Source organism: Canis aureus, chromosome X, assembly GCF_053574225.1.
Source record: "Canis aureus isolate CA01 chromosome X, VMU_Caureus_v.1.0, whole genome shotgun sequence".
In the NCBI taxonomy this organism is placed as follows: Eukaryota; Metazoa; Chordata; class Mammalia; order Carnivora; family Canidae; genus Canis; species Canis aureus.
Genome location: NC_135649.1, coordinates 57,901,254 through 57,928,653, shown reverse-complemented (window position 1 = coordinate 57,928,653; position 27,400 = coordinate 57,901,254). Strand labels below are relative to the sequence as shown.

The 27,400-nt window shown below is 37.4% G+C and overlaps 1 protein-coding gene across 4 annotated transcripts in view; it reads right to left on the bottom strand.

The window, feature by feature from the left end:
• The window catches only part of POF1B (POF1B actin binding protein), a 108,300-nt gene extending 81,400 nt beyond the window's left edge, over window positions 1-26,900 (bottom strand). For all 4 annotated transcript variants that reach the window (XM_077889714.1, XM_077889717.1, XM_077889715.1 and 1 more), the window contains exons 1-4: window positions 26,829-26,900; window positions 26,369-26,692; window positions 11,262-11,336; window positions 8,057-8,137 (exon numbers count right to left, since the gene is read on the bottom strand). In XM_077889714.1, the coding sequence (XP_077745840.1) occupies window positions 8,057-8,137; window positions 11,262-11,336; window positions 26,369-26,650 (438 nt within the window). In that variant the 5' untranslated portion in view covers window positions 26,651-26,692; window positions 26,829-26,900. The remainder of the gene's footprint in view (window positions 1-8,056; window positions 8,138-11,261; window positions 11,337-26,368; window positions 26,693-26,828) is intronic.
• Between the last annotated feature and the right edge of the window lie 500 nt (window positions 26,901-27,400).

Sequence of the window (27,400 nt, the reverse complement as noted above, 5' to 3'; positions counted from 1 at the left end):
AGGTAAAAGTAGACCTCTCCACAGAGACCTGGCAGGCCAGAAAGGGCTGGCAGGATATATTCAGGGTCCTAAATGAGAAAAATATAGAAACAAAAATACTTTATCCAGCAAGGCTCTCATTCAGAATGGTAGGAGAAATAAAGAGCTTCCAAGACAGGCCAGAACTGAAAGAATATGTGACCTCCAAACCAGCTCTGCAAGAAATTTTAAGGGGGACTCTTCAAATTCACCTTTAAGAAGAAATTCAGTGGAACAATCCAGAAAAACCGGGACTGAATAGATATCATGATGACACTAAACTCAAATCTTTCAATAGTAACTCTGAACGTGAACGGGCTTAATGACCCCATCAAAAGGCGCAGGGATTCAGACTGGATAAAAAAGCAGGACCATCTATTTGCTGTCTACTAGAGACTCATTTTAGACAGAAGGACACCTACAACCTGAAAATAAGGTTGGAGAACCTTTTGCCACTCAAATGGTCCTCAAAAGAAAGCAGAGGTAGCCATCCTTATATTTGATACACTAAAATATACCCTGAAGACTGTAGTGAGAGATGAAGAGGGACACTATCTCATACTTCAAGGATCTATCCAACAAGAGGACTTAACAATCCTCAATGTATATGCCCCCAATGTGGGAGCTGCCAAATATATCAATCAATTAATAACCAAAGTGAAGACATACTTAGATAATAATACACTTATACTTGGTGACTTCATCTAGCTCTTTCGATACTCTATAGGTCTTCTAAGCACAACATCTCCAGAGGAACGAGAGCTTTAAATGATACACTGGACCAGATGGATTTCACAGATATCTACAGAACTTTACATCCAAACTGAAATGAAAACACATTCTTCTCAAGTACACATGGAAATTTCTCCAGAATAGACCACATATTGGATCACAAATCGGGTCTGAACCGATACCAAAAGATTGGGATCGTCCCCTGCATATTCACAGACCATAATGCCTTGAAATTAGAACTAAATCACAACAAGAAGTTTGGAAGGACCTCAAACCCGTGGAGGTTAAAGACCATCCTGCTAAAAGATGAAAGGGTCAACCATGAAATTAAGGAAGAATTAAAAAGATTCATGGAAACTAATGAAAATGAAGATACAACCATTCAAAATCTTTGGGATGCAGCAAAAGCAGTCCTGAGGGGGAAATACATCGCAATACAAGCATCCATCCAAAAACTGGAAAGAACTCAAATACAAAAGCTAACCTTACACCTAAGGGAGCTAGAGAAAAAACAGCAAACAGATCCTACACCCAGCAGAAAAAAAGAGTTAATAATGATTCAAACAGAAATCAACGAAATCGAGACCAGAAGAACTGTGGAACAGATCAACAAAACCAGGAGTTGGTTCTTTGAAAGAATTAATAAGATAGATAAGCCATTAGCCAGCCTTATTAAAAATAATAGAGAGAAGACTCATTAATAAAATTATGAAGGAGAAAGGAGAGATCACTACCAACACCAAGGAAATACAAACGATTGTAAAAACATATTATGAACAGGTATACGCCAATAAATTAGGCAATCTAGAAGAAATGGACGCATTCTTGGAAATCCACAAACTACCGAAACTGGAACAGGAAGAAATAGAAAACCTGAACAGGCCAATAACCAGGGAGGAAATTGAAGCAGTCATCAAAAACCTCCCAAGACACAAGACTACAGGGCCAGATGGCTTCCCAGGGGAATTCTATCAAACGTTAAAGAACAAACCATACCTATTGTACTAAAGCTGTTTGGAAAGATAGAAAGAGATAGAGTATTTCCAAACTCGTTCTATGGGGCCAGCATCACCTTAATTCCAAAACCAGAAAAAGACCCCACCAAAAAGGAGAATTACAGACCAATATCCCTGATGAACATGGATGCAAAAATTCTCAGCAAGACACTAGCCAATAGGATCCAACAATACATTAAGAAAATTTATTGACCATGACCAACTAGGATTTATCCCCGGAACACAAGGCTGGTTCAACACCCGTAAAACAATCAATGTGATTCATCATATCAGCAAGAGAAAAATAAGAACCATATGATCCTCTCATTAGATGCAGAGAAAGCATTTGACAAAATACAGCATCCATTTCTGATCAAAACTCTTCAGAGTGTAGGGATAGAGGGAACATTCCTCAACATCTTAAAAGCCATCTACGAAAAGCCCACAGCAAATATCATTCTCAATGGGGAAGCACTCGGAGACTTTCCCCTAAGATCAGGAACAAGACAAGGATGTCCACTCTCACCACTGCTATTCAACATAGTACTGGATGTACCAGCCTCAGCAATCAGACAACAAAAAGACATTAAAGGCATTCAAATTGGCAAAGAAGAAGTCAAACTCTCCCTCTTCGCCGATGACATGATACTCTACATAGAAAACCCAAAAGCCTCCACCCCAAGATTGCTAGAACTCATACAGCAATTTGGTAGCGTGGCAGGATACAAAATCAATGCCCAGAAATCAGTGGCATTTTTATACACTAACAATGAGACTGAAGAAAGAGAAATTAAGGAGTCAATCCCATTTACAATTGCACCCAAAAGCATAAGATATCTAGGAATAAACCTAACCAAAGAGTAAAGGATCTATATCCTCAAAACTATAGAACACTTCTGAAAGAACTTGAGGAAGACAAAAAGAGATGGAAAAATATTCCATGCTCATGGATTGGCAAAATTAATATTGTGAAATTGTCAATGTTACCCAGGGCAATATACACGTTTAATGCAATCCCTATCAAAATACCATGGACTTTCTTCAGAGAGTTAGAACAAATTGTTTTAAGATTTGTGTGGAATCAGAAGAGACCCCGAATAGCCAGGGGAATTTTAAAAAAGAAAACCATATCTGGGGGCATCACAACGCCAGATTTCAGGTTGTACTACAAAGCTGTGGTCATCATGACAGTGTGGTACTGGAACAAAAACAGACACATAGATCAATGGAACAGAATAGAGAACCCAGAAGTGGACCCTGAACTTTATGGCCAACTAATATCCGACAAAGGAGGAAATACTATCCATTGGAATAAAGTCTCTTCAATAAATGGTGCTGGGAAAATTGGACATCCACATTCAGAAGAATGAAACTAGACCACTCTCTTTCACCATACACAAAGATCAACTCAAAATGGATGAAAGATCTAAATGTGAGACAAGATTCCATCAAAATCCTAGAGGAGAACACAGGCAACATCCTTTTTGAACTCGGCCACAGTAACTTCTTGCAAGATACATCCACGAAGGCAAAAGAAACAAAAGTAAAAATGAACTATTGGGACTTCATTAAGATAAGAAGCTTTTGCACAGCAAAGGATACAGTCAACAAAACCCAAAGACAACCTACAGAATGGGAGCAGGTATTTGCAAATGACGTATCAGATAAAGGGCTAGTATCCAAGATCTATAAAGAACTTCTTAAACTCAACACCAAAGAAACAAACAATCCAATCATAAAATGGGCAAAAGACATGAACAGAAATCTCTCAGAGGAAGACATAGACATGGCCAACATGCACATGAGAAAATGCTCTGCATCACTTGCCATCAGGGAAATACAAATCAAAACCACAATGAGATACCACCTTACACCAGTGAGAATGGGGAAAATTAACAAGGCAGGAAACCACAAATGTTGGAGAGGATGCGGAGAAAAGGGAACCTTCTTACACTGTTGGTGGGAGTGTGAACTGGTGCAGCCACTCTGGAAAACTGTGTGGAGGTTCCTCAAAGAGTTAAAAATAGACCTGCCCTAGGACCCAGCAATTGCACTGTTGGAGATTTACCCCAAAGATACAGATGCAATGAAACTCCGGGACACCTGCACCCTGATGTTTATAGCAGCAATGTCCACAATAGCCAAACTGTGGAAGGAGCCTAGGTGTCCAACGAAAGATGAATGGATAAAGAAGATGTGGTTTATGTATACAATGGAATATTACTCAGCCATTAGAAATGACAAATACCCACCATTTGCTTCAACGTGGATTGAACTGGAGGGTATTGTGCTGAGTGAAGTAAGTCAATCGGAGGACAAACATTATATCTTCTCATTCATTTGAGGAATATAAACTATAGTGAAAGGGAATATAAGGGATTGGAGAAGAAATGTGTGGGAAATATCAGAAAGGGAGACATAACATGAAAGACTCCTAACTCTGGGAAACGAACTAGGGGTGGTGGAAGGGGAGGAGTGGGGGTGAATGGGTGTCGGGTACTGAGGGGGGCACTTGATGGGATGAGCACTGGGTGTTATTCTGTATGTTGGTAAATTGAACACCAATAAAAATAAATTTATTATAAAAAAAGACTTTATCTGTAATTTTTTCCTGGAAGCTATCATACACCCCACCATATATTTTATATTGCTATTTGTGGACATACCCTATTTCCCTTGCAAGAGGAACTATAAGCTCTTTTGCTATGGCAACCATGTCTTGTTTCCTATCCTCCTATTTGAAGGCTATACAGTGCCCTCCCCATAGCAGGAGCTCTACAACTAGAAAATTAATAAAACTGATTAATATCAATTGGATCCTATCTACTGATAGAACAAAAACATTTTCTTCATTTCTAGGTCAAGTTATATACCAGAATACGTGAATGCTTTGGCTAAAATGACAATAAATGCAGAATGAAGATCATGAACAACCAAAAATAAAAAAGAAGGTTGAACAGAGGTAGAAGGAAATCATCATAAGAGAAGTAGATTGAGATCAATTTAATTACAAGGAGTAGAAGTGAAGATTAGACAAGCTGGGAGGTGAAAGAGGATAAATTTGCCATTTAGGAGGCTCAGCTTATTATAAATATTGTAATTAAGTCAGAATCTTCTCCTAGGGGGATTTAAAAGAGCAAACAAAAAGGCATATTCATAGATAAATAAAATAGGTGATATATCAAAATAAGATTTTCAAGCTGCTCTGCAAAACCAGTTAGATTATTTCTGTTTACAAAGCATAGGGGTTGAAATTTGTTTTATTTCTCAATAGAGAGTTACAAGCTTTAAAATAATCATTACCATCTTTTGGAGGTTTTCCTTGAGAAACAATTTGCTTTTTGGTAGTTGTACACAGTCAATATAATAAGCCTTTACATGGGCAGGCTCAGTGGTACAAATATGTTATGTATTTCCATACATACCTCTAATTTCTCTGCCTTGAAAGGGAAACAGGACATAAAGACTCCTAACTCTGGGAAACGAACTAGGGGTGGTGGAAGGGGAGGAGGGCATGGGGTGGGGGTGAATGGGTGACGGGCACTGAGGGGGATGCTTGGCGGGATGAGCACTGGGTGTTATTCTGTATGTTGGCAAATTGAACACCAATAAAAAATAAATTTATTATTAAAAAAATTATTTCTCTGCCTTTTATTACACTGGGATGATGGGAGGGAAGTTGGTATGTAGATGAGTATCTGGATCCTAATTCACCTACATCTTAATTTGCAAATGTATTTTTTCCAGATCATCATTATTCAATTTCTGTTCCCATTCTTGTATTTGTAACTGAATGGTTTGGGTCTAGTTAAGAGCTCAAGTTTCAAGAAGATTGGGACTTTGTTTTTGTTCGCTGCTCTATACCCAATTCTTGGAGCAATTTTTAGTACATAGCAGACAATTTATAAATATTCAATGAGTAAATAACTGAACTTCTTTGTGCTTCTTTTTCTCACCTTTTAAGGATTAAATAGGATAAAATCTGTAGATCTTCTACCACGGAGCATATGTCCAATAAACATGAATTCTTCCCTTTCTTCATTAACTTAAGAATAAGAATTTACCTAAAGTCATATAAGAAACACTGGCAAAGTAGGTTGGAATCTAAATTATTTGATATTTAAAACTTACTCTGTGAATATATCCTAGGTAAACACAGCAATTCTCACATTATGAAAAAATAGTGCTATCTAGAACTAATTTTTTGAAAGCCAAGAATATCAAGTGTAATATGCATCCAAATATATATATTCCCCAGTTTCTGTATGAAGGAAAGGAAAAGGAGAAAGAGGGAGGAAGAAGGGGAAAGTGGTCATGTTCTAGAAAAATGCACATTTTCATCTGCCAAGCTTTCTTTATGTCTCCCTTCCCCAACACACTTTTCAGATCTCTTGTTTAAACATTTAATTCTGAAAGAAGGCACAAGCACCTCATTTAATATAATCACATTCTCCTTTGATACTTATAAAGATATGTGAAAACTGAAGCAAATGTTCAAAATAATCACCCCCCCACCACAAGAGCTTGCATGCTCATATGTTCACACATGCACACACTTTCACATCTGAAGTAAATAATTATTTTATTTTGTGAGTAAGGGGAGTATTCTTTCCTGCAATAGTGGAGAAATAGAGATCAAAGCAAAGAATTGCCATATTATTATCTGTGGTACAGTTTCTATCTGTGATACTTTGTCCCTATAACCCCAAAGAACCTCCTGTTGCAGCTAAAGAAGGGCTATATATGGTTTTGTGTGTGTTGAGGAAGGATTTTTACTGTGGGAAATTTTTTTCTTAATTTTCCCCTCAAAATGAAATAGAGAATAATATCCTAGTTTGTAAAATATAAACTTTATATCTTAGAAAACATCAATATAATTTTCAAAAAAGCTCATTGCTAGGCACCAAAGTTCATAGCATAGGCAAAAAAAGGCATGGAGGCAGTTTTGAACTTTTGATTTTTCATTTTTTTCTTCCTAGCCCATATCTCAATGGAAAATCTAAATAAATTAAGGATTCCAGTCCCTGATGTAACAGCTGATAGCTGCTATGTGAAGTCAGTGAAAGAACCTTGTCCTTTTTGGGATGCCTGGGAGATTCAGCAGTTGAGCGTCTGTCTTCAGCTCAGGGTGTGATCCAGGAGTCCCAGAGTCGAGTCCTACATCAGGTGCCCTGCAGGGAGCCTGCTTCTCCCTCTGCCTATGTCTCTGTCTCTCTCTATCTCTGTGTCTCTCATGAATAAATGAATAAAATCTTTTTTTAAAAAAAGAACTTTGTCCTTTTTCCCCTTGGCTCGAAGGGTACAAAATCCTTTGTAGTACAAAGGTGGGGCTATAGATGTAGAAAGATTTTATAATTCAAGAATTTCCATGCTGCTTGGAACTGTTGCCTCACTAAATCAGAAAATATGGACACATAGTTGTCTGAAATTAAAAATGACTTTTTAAAATAGTGATTTGAAGGGGCACAAGCACTCCAAAGTTTATAGCAGCAATGTTCACAATAGCCAAACCATGGAAAGAACCCAAATGTCCATCAACAGATGAATAGATAAAGAAGATGTGGTACATATATACAATGAAATATTAGTCATCAAAAAGAATGATGTGAGTAGAGCTAGAGTGTATTATGCTAAGCAAAATAAGTCAGTCAGAGAAAGATAAATACCATATGACTTTATTCATATGTGGAATTTAAAAAAACAAAATGGATGAATATGGGGGAAGGGAAGGAAAAATAAAATAAGATTAAAACAGAGAGAGGCAAACCATAAGAGATTCTTAACTATAGGAAACAAACTGAGGATTGCTGGAGGGGAAGTGGATGGGAGGAAGGGATAATTGGATGATGGGAATTAAGGAAGGCAATTGATATAATGAGCACTGGGTGTTATATGCAACTGATGAATAAAAAAATAAAATAAAAGACTAAATCTCGGGCAGCGCCGGTGGCTCAGCGGTTTAGCGCCGCCTTCAGCCCAGGGCCTGATCCTGGAGACCCAGGATCGAGTCCCACGTCGGGCTCCCTGCATGGAGCCTGCTTCTCCCTCTGACTGTGTCTCTGCCTCTCTCTCTCTCTCTCTGTGTCTCTCATGAATAAATAAATAAAATCTTTAAAAAAAAAGACTAAATCTTTAAAAAATATTTTAAAAATGACTTTTTAATACTAATGATTATAAATTAACTTTATAACTGGAGGAAACTCCCAATAGTCTGATTTTAGTGATTGGATAATTGACTCACCCTTCTCATTTAAGCTATCAACTTCTAAGGAATTATAGGTTGGGACAAGAGTTTGGGTGATATAGCTTACCTGTTCAGGATTTTGTACTATGTATCTCTTAATATTAGTCTGTGGACATGCAGTGACTTTCACTGTTGGAGAATGGAGTTCCTGTAAAGAAAGATAAAAGCTGCATATAATTATAGTTGCTTAGTGACCTTGAAGTCATTAAAAATAATAGGGAGCAATTTTCAGAGTGAAATTTTAAGTCATTTGCATAAATGATGACATGTGAATTTGTGGTTTTAGTTAATTTCAGCCTTAGAAACATATATTTATGCATGTGTTTATGTGTTTAGCACTGTTAACTATCTCTATTATACTCATTTCATGTTAATTTATTACACATTCCAAGCATTTTGATGAGAGTTTCAAAATCTTCATTACATTGTAAATGCTCCACAGTATTAGAAGAAAATATAGCTTAATATTTATTAGTTATCTCCTATTTTATTTTTTTAATTTTTTTATTTATTTATGATAGTCACACACAGAGAGAGAGAGGCAGAGACATAGGCAGAGGGAGAAGCAGGCTCCATGCACCAGGAGCCCATCGTGGGATTCGATCTGGGGTCTCCAGGATCGCGCCCTGGGCCAAAGGCAGGCGCCAAACCACTGCGCCACCCAGGGATCCCTAGTTATCTCCTATTTTAAAAAGTGGAAGGAGGGACACCTGGGTGGGTCAGCGGCTGAGTGTCCACTTTTTGGCTCAGGGAGTGATCCTGGGGTCCAAGGATCAAGTCTTGCATTGGGGTCCCAGTAGGGAGCCTGCTTCTCCCTCTGCCTATGTCTCTGCCTCTCTCTCTGTCTTTCATTAATAAATAAATAAAATCCTCAAGAAAAAAATTCTTTGGGACACCTGGGTGGCTCAGTGGTTGAGCACCTGTCTTTGGCTCAGGCATGATCCCAGGGCCCTGCAGGGAGCCCGCTTCTCCCTCTGCCTACGTCTCTGCCTCTGTGTGTGTGTGTGTGTGTGTGTGTGTGTGTGTGTGTGTGTGTGTCATGAATAAATAAATACACGAAATCTTAAAAAAAAGAAATAAAAATTATTTAAACAGAAGGAGACACAAAGAGAAAAATGTGTGTTTGTATGTGTGTGTGTGTTTGTGTACTTAAACATTTAAATCTTCAGGGTGTTGGTGGGAGAAGGCCATAAATAACATTAAAAGGGAGACAAAACACTAAAACAAAGTCATTTGTAAACTTTTGATGGAAAAAGAATCAATATCATTAATATAGAGTTTTTATACCTCAATAAGAAAAAAATTCCTACTAGTAGAAAAATCAGCAAATAACATGAACATTAAAAAAAATAACATGAACATTTATAATAGAAGAAAAACAAATGGTTAATAGCAAGAAGTATTCAACCAAGCTAAGAATCAAATAAACATAACAACAGAACACTGTATTTTAATTAGAAAAAAAAATAATACCGCTGAAGGTATAGCTGGGAGAAGAACTTTCCTCTGGAGAGGGGGAAGATTAATCATCCATAGGCTGAAATAGGTAGCTATTAAAATAAGGATTTTGAGTAAATACAAATTTACATGAAAAAGCTCATAATATCATATAAGAGTAAGTGATAAATGAAGATATGAATAAGCATATATGGTATGATCTAAATTATTTAGTTGAATGAAGGAAAACAAAATGCTAATAATACTATCTGTGGGTAAGAGAAGAGATCACGAGTGATTTTTATTTCTTTTACTCTACAATTTTTTATGGTTCCAAAATTCTCTACAATAAACATATTTGCATTATCAGAAATAAAACACTGTAAACCCAATTTTAAAGCCTTCATTATGAAAAGTAGCAGCTAATGCAATTTATTGCCTGTATCTGAATGCAGTGAATAGCTCTGTGATTTAAGTGGACTTACTTTTCTGAGGTAATCCTGTCTTGGTGGTCCTGTAGGGCTCTATATCTATCTCTGTTGCAGCCTTTATCCCACTGTTCTATGTTTTGTTGTATATGTGACCCATGCTAGTTTGTGAGCTTTTGAGAATAGTAATTGGGTCTATTACATCTTTGTACAATATTTGATACATAGTGAGCACTTAACAAATGCTTGCTAAATAAATGCATGACTCTAGGGGCACCTGGGTAGCTCAGTTGCTCAAGTGACTCCCTCTTGATTTTGGCTCAGGTCATGATCTCAGGGTTCTGGGAGCCCAGCACTGGGCTCCTTGCTCAGCAAGGAGTCTGCTTCTTTCTCTCTCCCTCCTCACCCTCTGCCCCCTTCTCACTCCTCCTCTCTGTCTCTCTAAAATAATAAAGAAATATTTATAAATAAATAAATAAATACATGCATGACTCTAACCAACTTAGCTCTAGGCTAGGCCAAATTGGGAAGTGGTAGACAAACTTTTGAGAATTTTATTTGTTTTACATGAGCTCACCTTTTTCTTACTGTACTAATGTTTGGAGATCAACTTTTGTCTCTTTGTTCCCTTATTGTCCAAGCTCATACCCTGGCACCTCATCTGGGCAGGCCTGCTTTCCTAGAACACCATCTTTCTCCCTCTTAGCCCCCAAATCCCATATCCTTTATACTCCCCTCCTATGTAGTAACAAACTTATAACGTTTAATTTTAGTTTTCTTATGATTCACTTTTTAATGTATGGTGACTAGCTCATTAAACACATATTTGTCAATATGGTATTTAATTATTATTATAGGTACCTTTTGAAGATATAATGCCTAGACTCCAGGGTAATCTTAAAAATGAGATTATTAAATTGTGAAGGCTAAGGGAACTAGATCCTTGCATGTCTTTCAGATCATGTACCTTTGAGAAGGGCTAGTTCTGACCCTATAAGATGTTCTTTCTGAATGTAAACTTACAATGCTATCACAAAGTCAGGTACTTAATCATTCCAAGATCTAGGTACTTTATTTGTGCTAAAATCAAGGACTCATAAAATATATATAATTATTAGGAGATCCTTGAATCCCTTAATAAATAAACTACACTCAAACTGAAACCAATCAGATTGAGTAGACAATGAAACTGAAAAATCTCAATTCACAGCATTTGTTTCAGCACTTGTTTCACATTCTTTTAATGGGCTGAGCTGATTATCATATGTGAGAATCTCCTTTCTGGTTTTGTATTCCTGACATTTTGTAAATGTCTAGAGCCTTAGGAGGACTTAAAGATTACTTAAACATATGAGCAAGGCTTACATAAAAAGAAAAGAATCTAGTCTAATCCATAACTTCTTTTACCTGTTCAGTATTTGGGGTTATAAGTAGACTGCTTGGGGAACAAGTAGATATTTTCAGAGTTGGAGAATGGAGTTCCTGTTGAGAAAAAAAAGGGGGTGTCAGAAATGGTTACTAAACAGCGTCATTTGAATGGACTACATTCTTTAGGTATTATTTCACTTAAGTTAATAATAAACTACTTTTTCAGGAGTAATAACTTTAGTGTTTTATTAGATGATATCCAAAGAGCACATTACTGTATTCCTTTCTTAGCTTTGCTAGTAAAACTAATGATAAAATAATTTCTAGAATATTTTGATAACTCCTTATTTATTCTTGTACTAATTGTTTATATCCTTCTTTTCTTTTGGAAATATCTGCTAATACACACTCCAATGTTAATATATGTCTGTAATTTAGCAAAATGCAAAATTTGTCAACACAAAAACATACAATGCAAAGATTTTCTAACCATCGTAGGAAACTACCTTTGAAAACTTAGTTAAGAGGGCGAGGCAAGATGGCTGAAGACTAGGGGCCCCAAGTCACCTGTCCCCACCAAATTACCTAGATAACCTTCATATCATCCTGAAAATCCACGAATTCGGCCTGAGATTTAAAGAGAGAAGAGCTGGAATGCTACAGTGAGAAGAGTTCACGCTTCTATCAAGGTAGAAAGACGGGGAAAAAAGAAATAAAGAAACAAAAGGCATCCAAGAAGTAGGGGCCGCACGAGGAGCCGGGCTAAGGTTGGGGCGAGTGCCCCCAGGACAGGAAAGCCCACCTGGAGAAGCAGGATCTTCTTCAGTCTTCCCGGGCAGAAAGGCCAGCAGAGGGAGTTAGAGCAGGGCCCCAGGAGGGGCGGGGATACCCTCAGGCTCCCAGGGACACTAACAGGGACCTGCACCCTGGGGAGAGCACTCCACACCCCGCCACGGAGCTCCCTAAAGGGCTGCAGTGAGCACCCGGCTCGACCCAGGAGCAGGTCTGCAGCAGCTCCAACAGAGGCTCCACGCAGATGGGGCTGCACGGTGGGGAGCGCGAATCCAGCAACGCAGGCCTGGGAGCACAGGGCACTGGGGACACAGCCCAGGATCCGGCCTCCCCCGGGACACGCAGAAGCCAGGAGTGCACAGGACAGCAAGGACACTCCTGCCCCAAGCTGAGCAGATCAGGGCCCCGCCCCCCTGAGCATCCAGGACCCTGCAGGCTGAGAGCTCTGTAGTTACTGCAGGAGCTGAATCCAGGGCTCCAGAGCTGGCCCCAGCCACTGTTGTTGTTCCTCCTGGGGCCTCACAGGACAAACAACCCCCACTGAGCCTCACAGTGGCCTCACCAGATAAACAGCTTAAACATCACTCACTGAGCCCTGTACCAGGCAGGGGGCTGAGCAGCTCCCCTAAGTGCTAACACCTGAGAATCCACACAACAGGCCCTTCCCCCAGAAGACCAGCTAGACGGACAGGGGAAAAATAAATTATTGACCAAGCAGCACCGGAAAGTTCCAGGGGAAGTCGAGGGATTTACAGTATACAGAATCAGAGGATACTCCCCCTTATTTTTTTTTTTGATGTCTGTTTGCTTTGCCCCCCTTTTCTTTTCTTTTCTTCTTTTCTTCTCTCTTTTTTGCATTTTTTCTCTTTCTTTTCTTCTGTTTTTCTTTTTCTTTTCTTCTTTTTCTTTCCTTCTTTGTATTCTCTCTTTTTCCCCTCTTCCCAATACAACTTGTTTTTGGCCACTCTGCATTGAGCAAAATGACTAGAAGGAAAAGCTCACCTCAAAAGAAAGAATCAGAAACAGTCCTCTCTCCCACAGAGTTACAAAATTTGGATTACAATTCAATGTCAGAAAGCCAATTCAGAAGCACTATTATACAGCTACTGGTGGCTCTAGAAAAAAGCATAAAGGACTCAAGAGACTTCATGACTGCAGGATTTAGATCTAATCAGGCAGAAATTAAAAATCAATTGAATGAGATGCAATCCAAACTAGAGGTCCTAACGATGAGGGTTAACGAGGTGGAAGAATGAGTGAGTGACATAGAAGACAAGTTGATGGGAAAGACGGAAACTGAGGAAAAAAGAAACAAACAATTAAAAGATCATGAGGATAGATTAAGAGTAATAAGTGACAGCCTGAGGAAGAAAAACCTACTTTTAATTGCGGTTTCCGAGGGCACCAAAAGGGCCAGAGGGCCAGAATATGTATTTGAACAAATCATAGCTGAAAACTTTCCTAATCTGGGAAGGGAAACAGGCATTCAGATCCAGGAAATAGAAGACCCCCCCCCCCTAAAATCAATAAAAACCATTCAACACCTCGACATTTAATAGTGAAACTTGCGAATTCCAAAGATAAAGAGAATATCCTTAAAGCAGCAAGAGACAAGAAATCCCTAAATTATGAGGAGGAATATCAGATTAACAGCAGACCTGTCCACAGAGACCTGGCAGGCTAGAAAGGGCTGGCAGGATATATTCAGAGTCCTAAATGAGAAAAACATGCAGCCAAGAATACTTTATCCAGCAAGGCTCTCATTCAGAATGGAAGGAGAGATAAAGAGCTTCTAAGACAGGCAAGAACTGAAAGAATATGTGACCTCCAAACCAGCTCTGCAAGAAATTTTAAGGGGGACTCTTAAAAGTCCCTCTTAAGAAGTCCAATGGAACAATCCACAAAAACAGGGACTGGATAGGTATCATGATGACACTAAACTCATATCTTTCAATAGTAACTCTGAACGTGAATGGGCTTAATGATGCCATCTAAAGGCACTGGATTTCAGACTGGATAAAAAAGCAGGACCCATCTATTTGCTGTCTACAAGAGAATCATTTTAAACATAAGGAAACCTCCAGCCTCAAAATAAAAGGTAGAAGAACCATTTACCATTCAAATGGTCCTCAAAAGAAAGCAGGGGTAGCCATCCTTATATCAGATAAACTAAAATGTACCCTGAAGACGGCAGTGAGAGATGAAGAGGGACACTATATCATACTTAAAGGATCTATCCAACGAGAGGACTTAACAATCCTCAATATATATGCCCCGAATGAGGGAGCTGCCAAATATATCAATCAATTAATAACCAAAATTAAGACATACTTAGATAATAAAATACTTATACTTGGTGACTTCAATCTAGTGCTTTCTACACTTGATAGGTCTTCTAATCACAACATCTCCAAAGAAACAAGATCTTTAATTGATACACTGGACCAGATGGATTTCACAGATATTTACAGAACTTTATTTTTTTTTAAACTTTTTCTTTTTTTTTAACTTTTTTTTTTATTATTTATGATAGTCACAGAGAGAGAGAGAGAGAGAGAGGCAGAGACACAGGCAGAGGGAGAAGCAGGCTCCATGCACCGGAAGCTCGATGTGGGACTCGATCCTGGGTCTCCAGGATCTCGCCCTGGGCCAAAGGCAGGCGCTAAACCACTGCGCCACCCAGGGATCCCCTATTTACAGAACTTTACATCCAAATGCAACGGAATACACATTGTTCTCAAGTGCACATGGAACTTTCTCCAGAATAGACCACATACTGGGTCACAAATTGGGTCTTAACTGACACCAAAAGACTGGGATCGTCCCCTGCATATTCTCAGACCATAATGCCTTGAAGTTAGAACTAAATCACAATAAGAAGTTTGGAAGGACTTCAAACACGTGGAGGTTAAGGACCATCCTGCTAAAAGATTAAAGGGTCAACCAGGAAATTAGAGAAGAATTAAAAAAGATTCATGGAAACTAATGAGAATGAAGATACAACCAATCAAAATCTTTGGGATACAGCAAAAGCAGTCCTGAGGGGCAAACACATCGCAATACAAGCATCCATCCAAAAACTGGAAAGAACTCAAATACAAAAGCTAACCTTATACCTAAGGGAGCTAGAGAAAAAACAGCAAACAGATCCTACACCCAGCAGAAAGAAAGAGTTAATAATGATTCAAGCAGAACTCAACGAAATCGAGACCAGAAGAACTGTGGAATAGATCAACAAAACCAGGAGTTGGTTCTTTGAAAGAATTAATAAGATAGATAAACCATTAGCCAGCCTTATTAAAAAGAAGAGAGAGAAGACTCAAATTAATAAAATCTGAATGAGAAAGCAGAGATCACCACCAACACCAAGGAAATACACACGATCTTAAAGACTTATTATGAACAGATATACGCCAATAAATTAGGCAATTGAGAAGAAATGGACGCATTTCTGAAAAACCACAAACTACGAAAACTGGAACAGGAAGAAATAGAAAACCTGAACAGGCCAATAACCAGGGAGGAAATTGAAGCAGTCATCAAAAACCTCCCAAGACACAAAAGTCCAGGGCCAGATGGCTTCCCTGGGGAATTCTATCAAACGTTTAAAAAAGAAACCAGGGATCCCTGGGTGGCGCAGCAGTTTGGCGCCTGCCTTTGGCCCAGGGCGCGATCCTGGAGACCCGGGATCAAATCCCACGTCGGATTCCGGGTGCATGGAGCCTGCCTCTCCCTCTGCCTGTGTCTCTGCCTCTCTCTCTCTCTCTGTGTGACTATCATAAAAAAAAAGAAACCATACCTATTCTACTAAAGCTGTTTCGAAAGACAGAAAGTGATGGAGTACTTCCAAATTCGTTCTATGAGGCCAGCATCACCTTAATTCCAAAACCAGACAAAGACCCCACCAAAAAGAAGAATTATAGACCAATATCCCTGAAGAGCATGGATGCAAAAATTCTCAACAAGATATACTAGCCAATAGGATCCAACAGTACATTAAGAAGATTATTCACCATAACCTAGCAGGATTTATCCCCGGGATGCAAGGCTGATTCAACACTCATAAAACAATCAATGTGATTCATCATATCAGTAAGAAAAAAAACAAGAACTGTGTGATCCTCTCAATAGATGCAGAGAAAGAATTTGACAAAATATAGCATCCATTCCTGGTCAAAACTCTTCAGAGTGTAGGGATACAGGGAACATTCCTCAACATCTTAAAAGCCATCTACGAAAAGCCCACAGCAAATATCATTCTCTATGGGGAAGCACTGGGAGCCGTTCCCCTAAGATCAGGAACAAGACAGGGATGTCCAATCTCACCACTGCTATTCAACATAGTACTAGAAGTCCTAGCCTCACCAATCAGACAACAAAAAGAAATAAAAGGCATTCAAATTGGCAAAGAAGAAGTGAAACTCTCCCTCTTCGCAGATGACATGATACTCTACATAGAATACCCAAAAGACTCCACCCCAGATTGCTAGAACTCATACAGCAATTTGGCAGTGTGGCAGGATACAAAATCAATGCCCAGAAGCCCAGGCATTTCTGTACACTAACAATGAGACTTAAGAAAGAGAAATTAAGGAGTCAATCCCATTGACAGTTGCACCCAAAAGCATAAGATACCTAGGAATAAACCCAACCAAAGAGGTAAAGGATCTATACTCTAAAAACTACAGAACACTTCTGAAAGAACTTGAGGAAGACACAAAGAATTGGAAAAATATTCCATGCTCGTGGATTGGAAGAATTAATATTGTGAAAATGTCAATGTTACCCAGGGCAATTTACATGTTTAATGCAATCCCTATCAAAATATCATGGACTTTCTTCAGAGAGTAGGAAGAAATTATTTCAATTATTTCAAGATTTGTGTGGAAGCAGAAAAGACCCCAAATACCGAGGGGAATATTAAAAAAGAAAACCATAGCTGGGGGCATCACAATGCCAGATTTCAAGTTTTACTACAAAGCTGTGGTCATCAAGACAGTGTGGTACTGGTACAAAAACAGGCACATAGATCAATGGAACAGAATAGAGAATCTAGAGGTGGACCCTCAACTCTATGGCCAACTAATATTCGACAAAGGAGAAAAGACTATCCACTATAAGAAAGACAGTCTCTTCAATAAATGGTGCTGGGAAATTTGGCAATCCACATGCAGAAGAATGAAACTAGACCAGTCTCTTGCATCATACACAAAGATAAACTCAAAATGAATGAAAGATCTAACTGTGAGACAAGATTCCATCAAAATCCTAGAGAAGAACACAGGCAACACCCTTTTTGAACTTGGCCACAGTAACTTGCAAGATACAACCACGAAGTCAAAAGAAACAAAAGCAAAAATGAACTATTGGGACTTCATCAAGATAAGAAGCTTTTGCACAGCAAAGGATACAGTCAACAAAACTAAAAGACAACCTACAGAATGGGAGAAGATATTCGCAAATGACGTATCAGATAAAGGGCTAGTATCCAAGATCTATAAAGAACTTCTTAAACTCAACACCAAAGAAACAAACAATCCAATCATGAAATGGGCAAAAGACATGAAGAGGAATCTCACAGAGGAAGACATAGACATGGCCAACACGCACATGAGAAAATGCTCTGCATCACTTGCCATCAGGGATATACAAATCAAAACCACAATGAGATACCACCTCACACCAGTGAGAATGGGGAAAATTAACAAGGCAGGAAACCACAAATGTTGGAGAGGATGCGGAGAAAAGGGAACCCTCTTACACTGTTGGTGGGAATGTGAACTGGTGCAGCCACTCTGGAAAACTGTGTGGAAGTTCCTCAAAGAGTTAAAAATAGACCTGCCCTACAACCCAGCAATTGCACTGTTGGGGATTTACCCCAAAGATACAGATGCAGTGAAACGCCGGGACACCTGCACCCCGATGTTTATAGCAGCAATGGCCACGATAGCCAAACTGTGGAAGGAGCCTCGGTGTCCAATGAAAGATGAGTGGATAAAGAAGATGTGGTTTATGTATACAATGGAATATTACTCAGCCATTAGAAACGACAAATACCCACCATTTGCTTCAACGTGGATGGAACTGGAGGGTATTATGCTGAGTGACATAAGTCAATCAGAGAAGGACAAACATTATATGGTCTCATTCATTTGGGGAATATAAAAAGTAGTGAAATGGAATAAAACGGAAAGTAGAAAAATTAAGTGGGAAATATCAGAAAGGGAGACAGAACCTGAATGACTCCTAACTCTGGGAAAAGAAGCAAGGGTGGTGTAAGGGGAGGTGGGGGGGTGGCTGGGTGGCGGGCAATGAGTTGGGCACTTGACGGGATGAGCACTGGGTGTTATTCCTCATGTTGACAAATTTAACACCAATAAAAAATAAATTTATTAAAGAAATAAAACTTATTTAAGTCTACTGTCCTGAAAATGCAAATCAAAACTACAATGAAATATTTCCTCACACCTGTTAGAATGGCTAAAAAAACCACACACACCCACAAAAACGACGTTTTGGCAACAATATGGAGAAAGAGAAACCCTCTTGCGCTTATTGGTGGTAATGTAAACTGGTACTCCTTTACTACTCTGGAAAACAGTATGGAGCTTCCTCAAATAGTTAAAAATAGAAACTGCCCAATAATTCAACAATCAATTGCACTATTGAATATTTATCCAAAGAATACAAAAATATAATGCTAAGTGAAATAAGTCAGAGAAAGGCAAATACCATGTGATTTCACTCATATGTGGATTTTAAGAAACAAAAGAAATGAGCGAAGAGGAATAAAGAGAGAAAGAGAGGCAAACCAAGAAACAGGCTCTTAACTATAGAGAACAAACTGTTGGTTACCAGAGGGGATGGGTTAAATAGGTGATGGGGAATAAGGCGGGTAATTGTGATGAGTACTGGGTGATGTATGGAATTGTTGAATCGCTAAATTGTGCACCTGAAACTAATATTACACTGCATATTAACTAACCGGAATTAAAGTTTTTTTAAGTTTATTCATGAGAGACACACAGAGAGAGGCAGAGACATAGGTAGAGGGAGAAGCAGGCTCCCTGCCAGGAGCTTGATGTGGAACTCCATCCCAGGACCCCAGGATCATGACCTGAGCCAAATGCAGACACTCAACCATTGAGCCATCCAAGTGCCCACACCAGAATTATAATAAAAACTTAAAAAAAGAGACTACTGCCTTGATATTCCTTCTGACTTTTAATTATGGTTTGTCTGATCTGCTTCTAGTTAAATTCCAGAATAGGCTCTCATTTTAAAAGAAAATGGTCTATAAAAGTAAGAATATGATTTTTAATAATTATTAGATAAGTCACTTTCCTGATTATGCTGACCTTCTTTTCATTTTTTCCCAAATCAGAAAATTGTGTAGTTTTATTAGTGTGCAAAGAGTTGATAGTGTTACTCAATCTCTTCATATATTACAATAATTTACAACCAATTGACAGAACTCCAGGATATATTCCCACGACAATAAAAATATTTCTTTTTTTTGGAACAAGGCTATTGAAAATCAGAATCACAGACTTACAAGGGAAACACTGGCAAATACATATGGAAGTATATCTATACTGTAGGTGTAATGTGTTGTTCTTAAAACAAATTGCCAAATATTTTGCATGCTGTGGTTTTTCTTTTGTTTTTCTTTTGGTTCAGCTTGTAACATTTTCATCCTCCCTTTCAGTATTACGTTAGGACTACCACTGCAAGCCTAATATATTAAGGCAGCATATGAATATGTTCTGCCCGTTTATTATTTATAGCCCTCTATGAGTCATTCCACATAGATTCATTTGTATGGGCGTTTTCTCCACACAATGTTTCCTGCAACTCATCTTTATACTCTGAAAAATATGAACCTCTTTAGCCAACACCTACTAGCTATCATTTCTTATTGATAACTCTTATCAAAGAGTTCAAGACTTTGGTGCAATAAATACAGGAGAGATGGCAAGATTGCTGGGAATAAGAATAGAGATTACACACACAGTATAGGCCTTTGTTCTTTAAATATTTGGAAGCTTGTTGAAATGAACATGGAATGCTCATACTGTGTAATTTGAACTTTAAAACTTTGAAAAACTAATAAATTATACAATGTCCCAAGAAGGGGTCTTAAAATGACATTTATGCTGAATGAAATAAGTCAATCAGAGAAGGACAAACATTATATGGTCTCATTCATTTGGGGAATATAAAAAATAGTGAAAGGGAGTAAAGGGGAAAGGAGAAAAAATGAGTGGGAACTATCAGAAAGGGAGACAGAACATGAAAGACTTCTAACTCTGGGAAATGAACTAGGGGTGGTGGAGGGGAGGGGAAGGGGAGATGGGCGGGGGGTGGGGGTGACTGGGTGACGGGCACTGAGGTGGACACTTGATGGGATGAGCACTGGGTGCTATTCTATATGTTGGCAAATTGAACACCAATAAAAAATAAATTTAAATAAAAAAATGACTATGAGAATCACTGAAAGTAATAGTAGTGACTTATGAACAGTTCGGGACCACAGTTTCAAAAGAGGCAATATCGGGATCCCTGGGTGGCGCAGCGGTTTGGCGCCTGCCTTTGGCCCAGGGCGTGATCCTGGAGACCCGGGATCGAATCCCACATCGGGCTCCCGGTGCATGGAGCCTGCTTCTCCCTCTGCCTGTGTCTCTGCCTCTCTCTCTCTCTGTATCTGTCATAAATAAATAAAAAAATATTAAAAAAAAAAACAAAAACAAAAGAGGCAATATCTTTAAATACCATCTGATATTTATGCTGACAGAATTTGGCAAGGCAAACTGCCATTTGAATACATTCCCTGAATAGTTTAAAAGATGCTTCTGTGAAAACCTTTCAAAGCCAATAACATGGTTAAACACCTGCCTCAGGTTATTGTTCAATGTTGTTCTGAACTTTGTACAGGAAGAAACATATAAATTACAATATTTTTTTAGATCAAACAAACACTTCCTTGATTTAGGATAAAACCTGTAATTCTGTTCTCATGTTAAGAAAGCAATAGACTGTGCTAGAAATAAAACTTCTTCCCCTCATCCTTTTCCTCCAAAGGAAATCCCTCATTTAAGAGACTCATTTTTTCTCTCCTTTTCCTGAAGGAAATTAGGAGAAAAAATAAAGTATACAGTCTCTTTGAAGTACATGCTTTTTGTCTTTAAAAACTAGACATATATATGCTCCATTAGAAATCAAAAAAAGGATGCTAACACCATAGCTGCCGATGTAAAAAAAAAAAAAGTAAGCTCAAATATACTTGTTTATAAAGGTTTTCACTTTTAAATGGGGTTTAATAAACAAAAAGCAGAATCAGACTATAAATACAAAGAACAAACTGATGATTGCCAGAAGGAAGGGGTGTGAGGGTATGGAGAAAATGGGTGAAGGAGAGTGGGAAATATAGGCTTCCAGTTATGGAATGAATACATCACTGGAATAAAAACATAGGTCAGAGCTACAGTTATATTAATGTTGAATGGGGGCAGATTGTAGCTACACTTGTGGTGAGCATAGCATAATATATACAGAAGTTGAATTACTATGTAGTACACCTGAAACTATGTAACATTGTTTTTCAGCTACAGTCAAATAAAAAAATTTAAATAAAAATAAATGGTATTTAAGAGCATGGCAAATATCCCAGTTGTTTTACCATGAATTGCCATTGCCGTGAAAAGAAATTTGGATCACAGCAGTTTGAGGACCAGTTCACCTTTCCCCTTGCCTTGCCTCGCTTCCCTTCCCCACCTTGCCACAAACACACACAAGGACAGCTTGTGGTTTCATGGCCGGAAAACAGGCCCAGCAATTTATCAAATCTCCCTTAAACAAGAAACAATTGGCATGGGCATTTTTACCCAGCAATTAGTTGGACTTACAATTTCTACATCTTTATGTAACTGCAAGTATAAAAGGGCTGATCAAAGCTGAAAACATGGGCCTCTTTATCTTATGACCTCATTCCTTTCTCTACAACCTACTTCCCTGAACAATCATTCACTTTAGTGAACACACCCTTGAACAACAATTTATCAAAGCAACACACCCCTCCCCACAGAACAGGAAATTTTTCTGATACTGTATAGAAATCCTGGCACAGCAAGGGACCTACCCACAATTTTCATCACCAAAGAAAAGGGGGAAAAATCATGTGAACAAAGATAAACCCAAACTGAGTAATTATTGATAGCAGAGGCTATCAATAACACACATAAAAACACATTTTCCCTGACCAATTTCTAGAGTTAAATTTGGTTGCAAGTTTTAGCTTGAAAATAATGGTAACCCATATTAAGAGGACACACATTAAGAGGTCCCTTCTTTGACTAAAACTTGTTTTATTCAATAAAATATTGATGGCCAAAGCACAAAATAATATTTAAAAATGAAATAGAGATATATGGAACACTTACAGACCAAATCCTGTATATCTATCTTCAAGGTGGACTCTCCCTGAGATAAGCAAACAGTAGTCATCCAAATAATCACAGTGATTCCCCCATAATAGGCAATTAATAAATATTAAATTCAATGAATCACTGTTATTAAAAATATTTTATTTTAATTCAATTCTCTCTCACACAACAGAGTTCCTTTTGCATACATGGAAAATATCTTGAACTTCATGAAAAGCTAGATTAGTGGATGGGAAATATATATGTTGAGTAATTTTGCATCAATGGCATTCATTAAGGCAGTATTTCATTTTGAGTTAATGATGGTAAGTTAATACTTAAGCTTTTTAAAAGATTGAGCTGTAAGTTGTTTTATTTTGTTTTGTGTAGTTTCTAGAACTTCATGTATTCACAAGACTGCATTCAGTTTTAAATGCATCTGTGCCCTTGATTACCCCGTGTTTGATTTTACCTGTCCATATGGATCAACCTGGTAATTTTAATTCTAGAATGAATTTAGACAATTTCTACATTGTCTGTTTTCTGCATTCAATTTTCACTGCTCTATCAACCAGATAAAAAATAACTGAGAGAATAATAAAATATATTAATAATTATAGACAGGAAACAAAGCAACAGTATATCTAGAGAAATTTAAAATATGTTTATACTTATAAACACCATTTTATTGCACCAGAAGGTGATAGAGGAAAAACACGTACTAAAAAGCCAAATAGAAAATACTAAAGTGTTGTAAAGAGCATTAGTTAAATCTAAAATATCTACTACATAAGCTAAAATTAAGATCTGGAGGGAAACAAAGAAGAGTGACATCAATTTCAGTTTTTCAGTGGGAACATATTTTATTATATAAATATAATTATTGTATATAATTATATATAATTATTTTATATATAATTATTTTATTTTATTTTATTTTATTTTATTTTATTTTATTTTATTTATTTTAATGTAGGCTCCACATCTATCATGGGGCTTGAACTAACAATCTTGAGAAGCAGAGTCACATGCTTTACTGAGTGACCCAGCTATGCACACCAATTATATATATATTTTAAATCTTATAAATTATCTTAATTATCTAAAAACACCAAAATGCTAAAAGATAAAGTAAAAATTTAACTGAATTTGTGATGACCAGCAGTTGATTATAATACACATTCTCCTACCTGCCAGAATCACAAACTCTAGCATCAGAATAGTTGCTACATACCAACTCAAAATGTCTCTAAAACATGACATATTAAATAAAATAAAATAAAATATGACATATTAAAGAGAGACTTTATTAAAACAGGAAACAAACAAAAAAGGATTTTGAGTAATATGTATTGTTTGCTTTTGTTTGGCATTGTATGTTATAAAGCTGCTGCCACGTCTTACCCATTACATTAGTATTAATTAATTTCAGATTAATTTCAAAATCTAGGTTCTACTTTACACAATGTCATCCTGCCAAAAAACAGGGAGAAAGAAAAATAAAATAGAGTTTCTTCATCACATTATTTGTGACAGCTATCAAAAAGCTTTCTTGCCAAATTATCTTTTAGTAGACTCGTAAATACCCTTTGATATCTAACTCAGTTTGAAATTTTATAGTCAAATTTTCTTCTTATTTCACTAAGGGAATGTCCTTAAACATTTAAAAACATTAATCTCTTTTGTCAATTTGCTATTAAAGAGAAATAAAAATTTAACAGCAGGAATTTAACAAATTATAAATATTTACTATAGAACAAGTTTTAGGATTACTTTATTGTATACTCCTTAATTCAACTTTCCTTTTTAATAAATTAAATTTGTATAAATTTTTAATAAATTAAATTAAAATTTTATTTTATTTTGTAAAGATCTTATTTATTTATTCATGAGAGACAGAGAGAGAGAGAGAGAGAGAGAGAGGCAGTGACATAGGCAAAGGGAGAAGCAGGCTCCTTGCAGGAAGTCTGATGAAGGACCCAATTCTGGGACTCTGGGATCACAACCTTAGCCAAAGGCAGACGCTCAACCACTGAGCCACCCAGCGTCCCTAAATTAAAATTGTAAATTAAATGCTTTAAATTGTCCTTTACTACATATCCAGAATTTCAACTACCTCATCCTCACACACCCCTTAGTTTTCTTTCGTTTCAATTATAAATAACTTCAGACTTCAGAACACCCCATTCCAATCTCTTATCCCAGTTTTTGCGGCAATATTTTGTGTCCCTAGGTTTCTTTATAAACTCCTCTACAGGGAAATATGTTTCAGGAAGGAGATAGTCTTATAAGAATCTCTTTAGTAATTATCAGGTAAAGAGATGATAAGTCCTATAAAAAAGCTCAAACAGCTTGGTCCTGAGATTATTAAAAATGAAAGTTGAACTAAGGAATATACAATAAAGTGATCCTAAAAGTTAATATGTAGTCAGTATTTATAATTTGCTAAATTTTTGCTGTTAAGTTTTTATCTATCTTTACTAGTAAGTTGACAAGAAAAGAAATTATTGTTTTTAAATAACTATGCCAGATAGGGTGATTTTAGCATTTCTATAATAAATGGTAACTTGTTTTTGCATTGTTTAGGGGCTAACAAGGAACATAGATGACACCTACTTTGTTGTTCATTAACATCCTAATGCTAAATATTGGCATGTTCATTCACATTATTATCAGTTATACAAAGTAGTATTTTTTACCTTCATATTTTTTCTTCCTTTTGACTTCAAATCAGGTGGAGTTTTTTTTCAACTAGGAAATTACTGACAGTAAATCCTAGATTTTTTTCTTCATATTTTTCCCTCAAATTAAGCTAAGCATTAAATACCAGTAAAATTGTGGCCTTTGTAGTTGTTGTGTTATCTATATCTTTAAAAAATATTTTAAAGAGTTTTAACATATACTTTAGAAATATTGCTTCATATCCTACCATAAATTGTGGCTTTGGGGAAAATAACTTGTATTATTCTAGATCAGTAAAATAATATAACATCAGATATTATTCCAATGATTGCTTTTTGAATTTTTACAGTATAAATTTTTATCTTGAAAACATACTTTTAGTTTGGACAGATGTTTCCAGAAAGCTTAAAGTCATGCAAATTTAGTGTGAGGGTATTCAAAGAATGAAAACACAACAGAGCTTTTAATTTTATATAGCCTTGCAATGTTCCTTTACATTCATTGGAAAGATTATTAGCACATATACTGATGCTAAAATAACCCCTTTAAAGGCAAATTTATTTTATTAAAAAATTATTTTATTTTAAAAGGTGTCTTAGAGTTCTGCTTTTTAAAGTTTTTGTATAACAATTACTTATATCTGGCCTTCCGGAATCCTATATCCACTTTTTCAATCCTCTTACCAATATTCATATATTATTCACTTTGGCTGACACCAGTGTGTCATTTTCAGAAGATGAAACACATATGACAATCTGTACAGATATTTGTTCATGTCACTTATCCAGGAGCAGCATACTACTTGCTGAACACAAATAACTGCTTTTCACTCCATATAAGCCATTGTCTCTGAACTGCCATATTTAATATAAAAAATCTGTTTACTTCTGAAATAAAGTGAATCAATGTGAACTTATTCTACAAAAAATATTGTATTTAAGTTGAGGATTGCTTTACAGTAGGGGCAAAAGAATACCCCGGTTCTGAAACTTCAATCAAATCCAACAAAAAAATGAGTCATCCTATGCTCTAGTTAGATTATGAAACTCATTGGAGCTGTTAAACAACCACAGGCACTAGTAAATGAAAAAAAAAACAACAAGAGAAGGAATTTGGATGACCGTATATTGCTTATATAGCTGCAGTCCACCAAAAGATAACATCCTATAGAATAGGCAGAGAAGTAGAAAAAGCAGAAAGAAAGGAAATGAGGTTCTCTCTACAAATCTGGCATAGTTATCTTTATGGTACCTGAGAATGGTTGCTCCAAACCAAATTTTGGTGGGAAGAGACAGTTTTAATAGGAGAGAGCACTTCCTGTGAGGTGATGGGGTTCAAGGCCTGAACCACCTTGTTCATTGGCCCACTGTAGGTCCTCACTCTCTCATACACTACATTTTTTTCTGGAGGGTTCTGGGTTTGGCTTGACTGATGGTAGCAGTGGTAATGCTGAGGCTGGCACTGCAGCACCTCTGGGGGCTGTGGAGTCCCACAGCTGCTGCTGCTCATCTCACTCCAATAGCTTGAGCTCATGATGTTCTTAATGGTCAGCAAGGTACTTCCCAGACGCTCTCCCTATGGAACAAATAGAGAGAGAGAGAGAGAGAGCATGCTCGTGAATAAGGGTAAGAAGGAAGGCAAGCAGGCACACGTAGAAGTCATTTATCAACCCCCTCTGCCTATAGTGGTGCCCAGGAGAGGTTAGAGTTACCTGAGCAGCAGCAGGAACTGGTCTGGCAGCTGCAGAGGAGGGAGCAAAGTTATTTGAGCATTTGAGCGCAAATAAAAAGCAGAACCACCCTGTAAGATTGCTCCAGGAAATGGTACTGACACGCCCCTCAGGATTACCTGCCAGGAGAGGCCCTGCTTTGCCACAAAGATACAAGGCTGCATTCAAGTAGATAAGAGAGTCTGGAAAGAACAGAAATGAAGAATTTTAGGGATGAAACCAGATCTTCCGAGTCCACAGGCTTGGAAATTCATTTAACTGTAAATAGGCAGACAAAGACAGGCTCATGCCTAAACTTCCTAGAGAAAAAAAGTCGCAAACATCACATGAAAGTGACCTTCCCATGGTTCTTAAACTTAGCAAAGAGAATTATAGGCATGGGTATTATCATTCCAGAGTCCCAGAACAAAAGACAAGGTATTAGCCTAGGGAAACACTAATTTTCAAAGATAAATTTGCATTCTTTGCACAACCCAGCTGGTAATTTCATTTAAGGAAGATTGCTATGGGGTCTCTGTCTAGCAACTCTAATTTATGGACCTGTGTATCTTGCT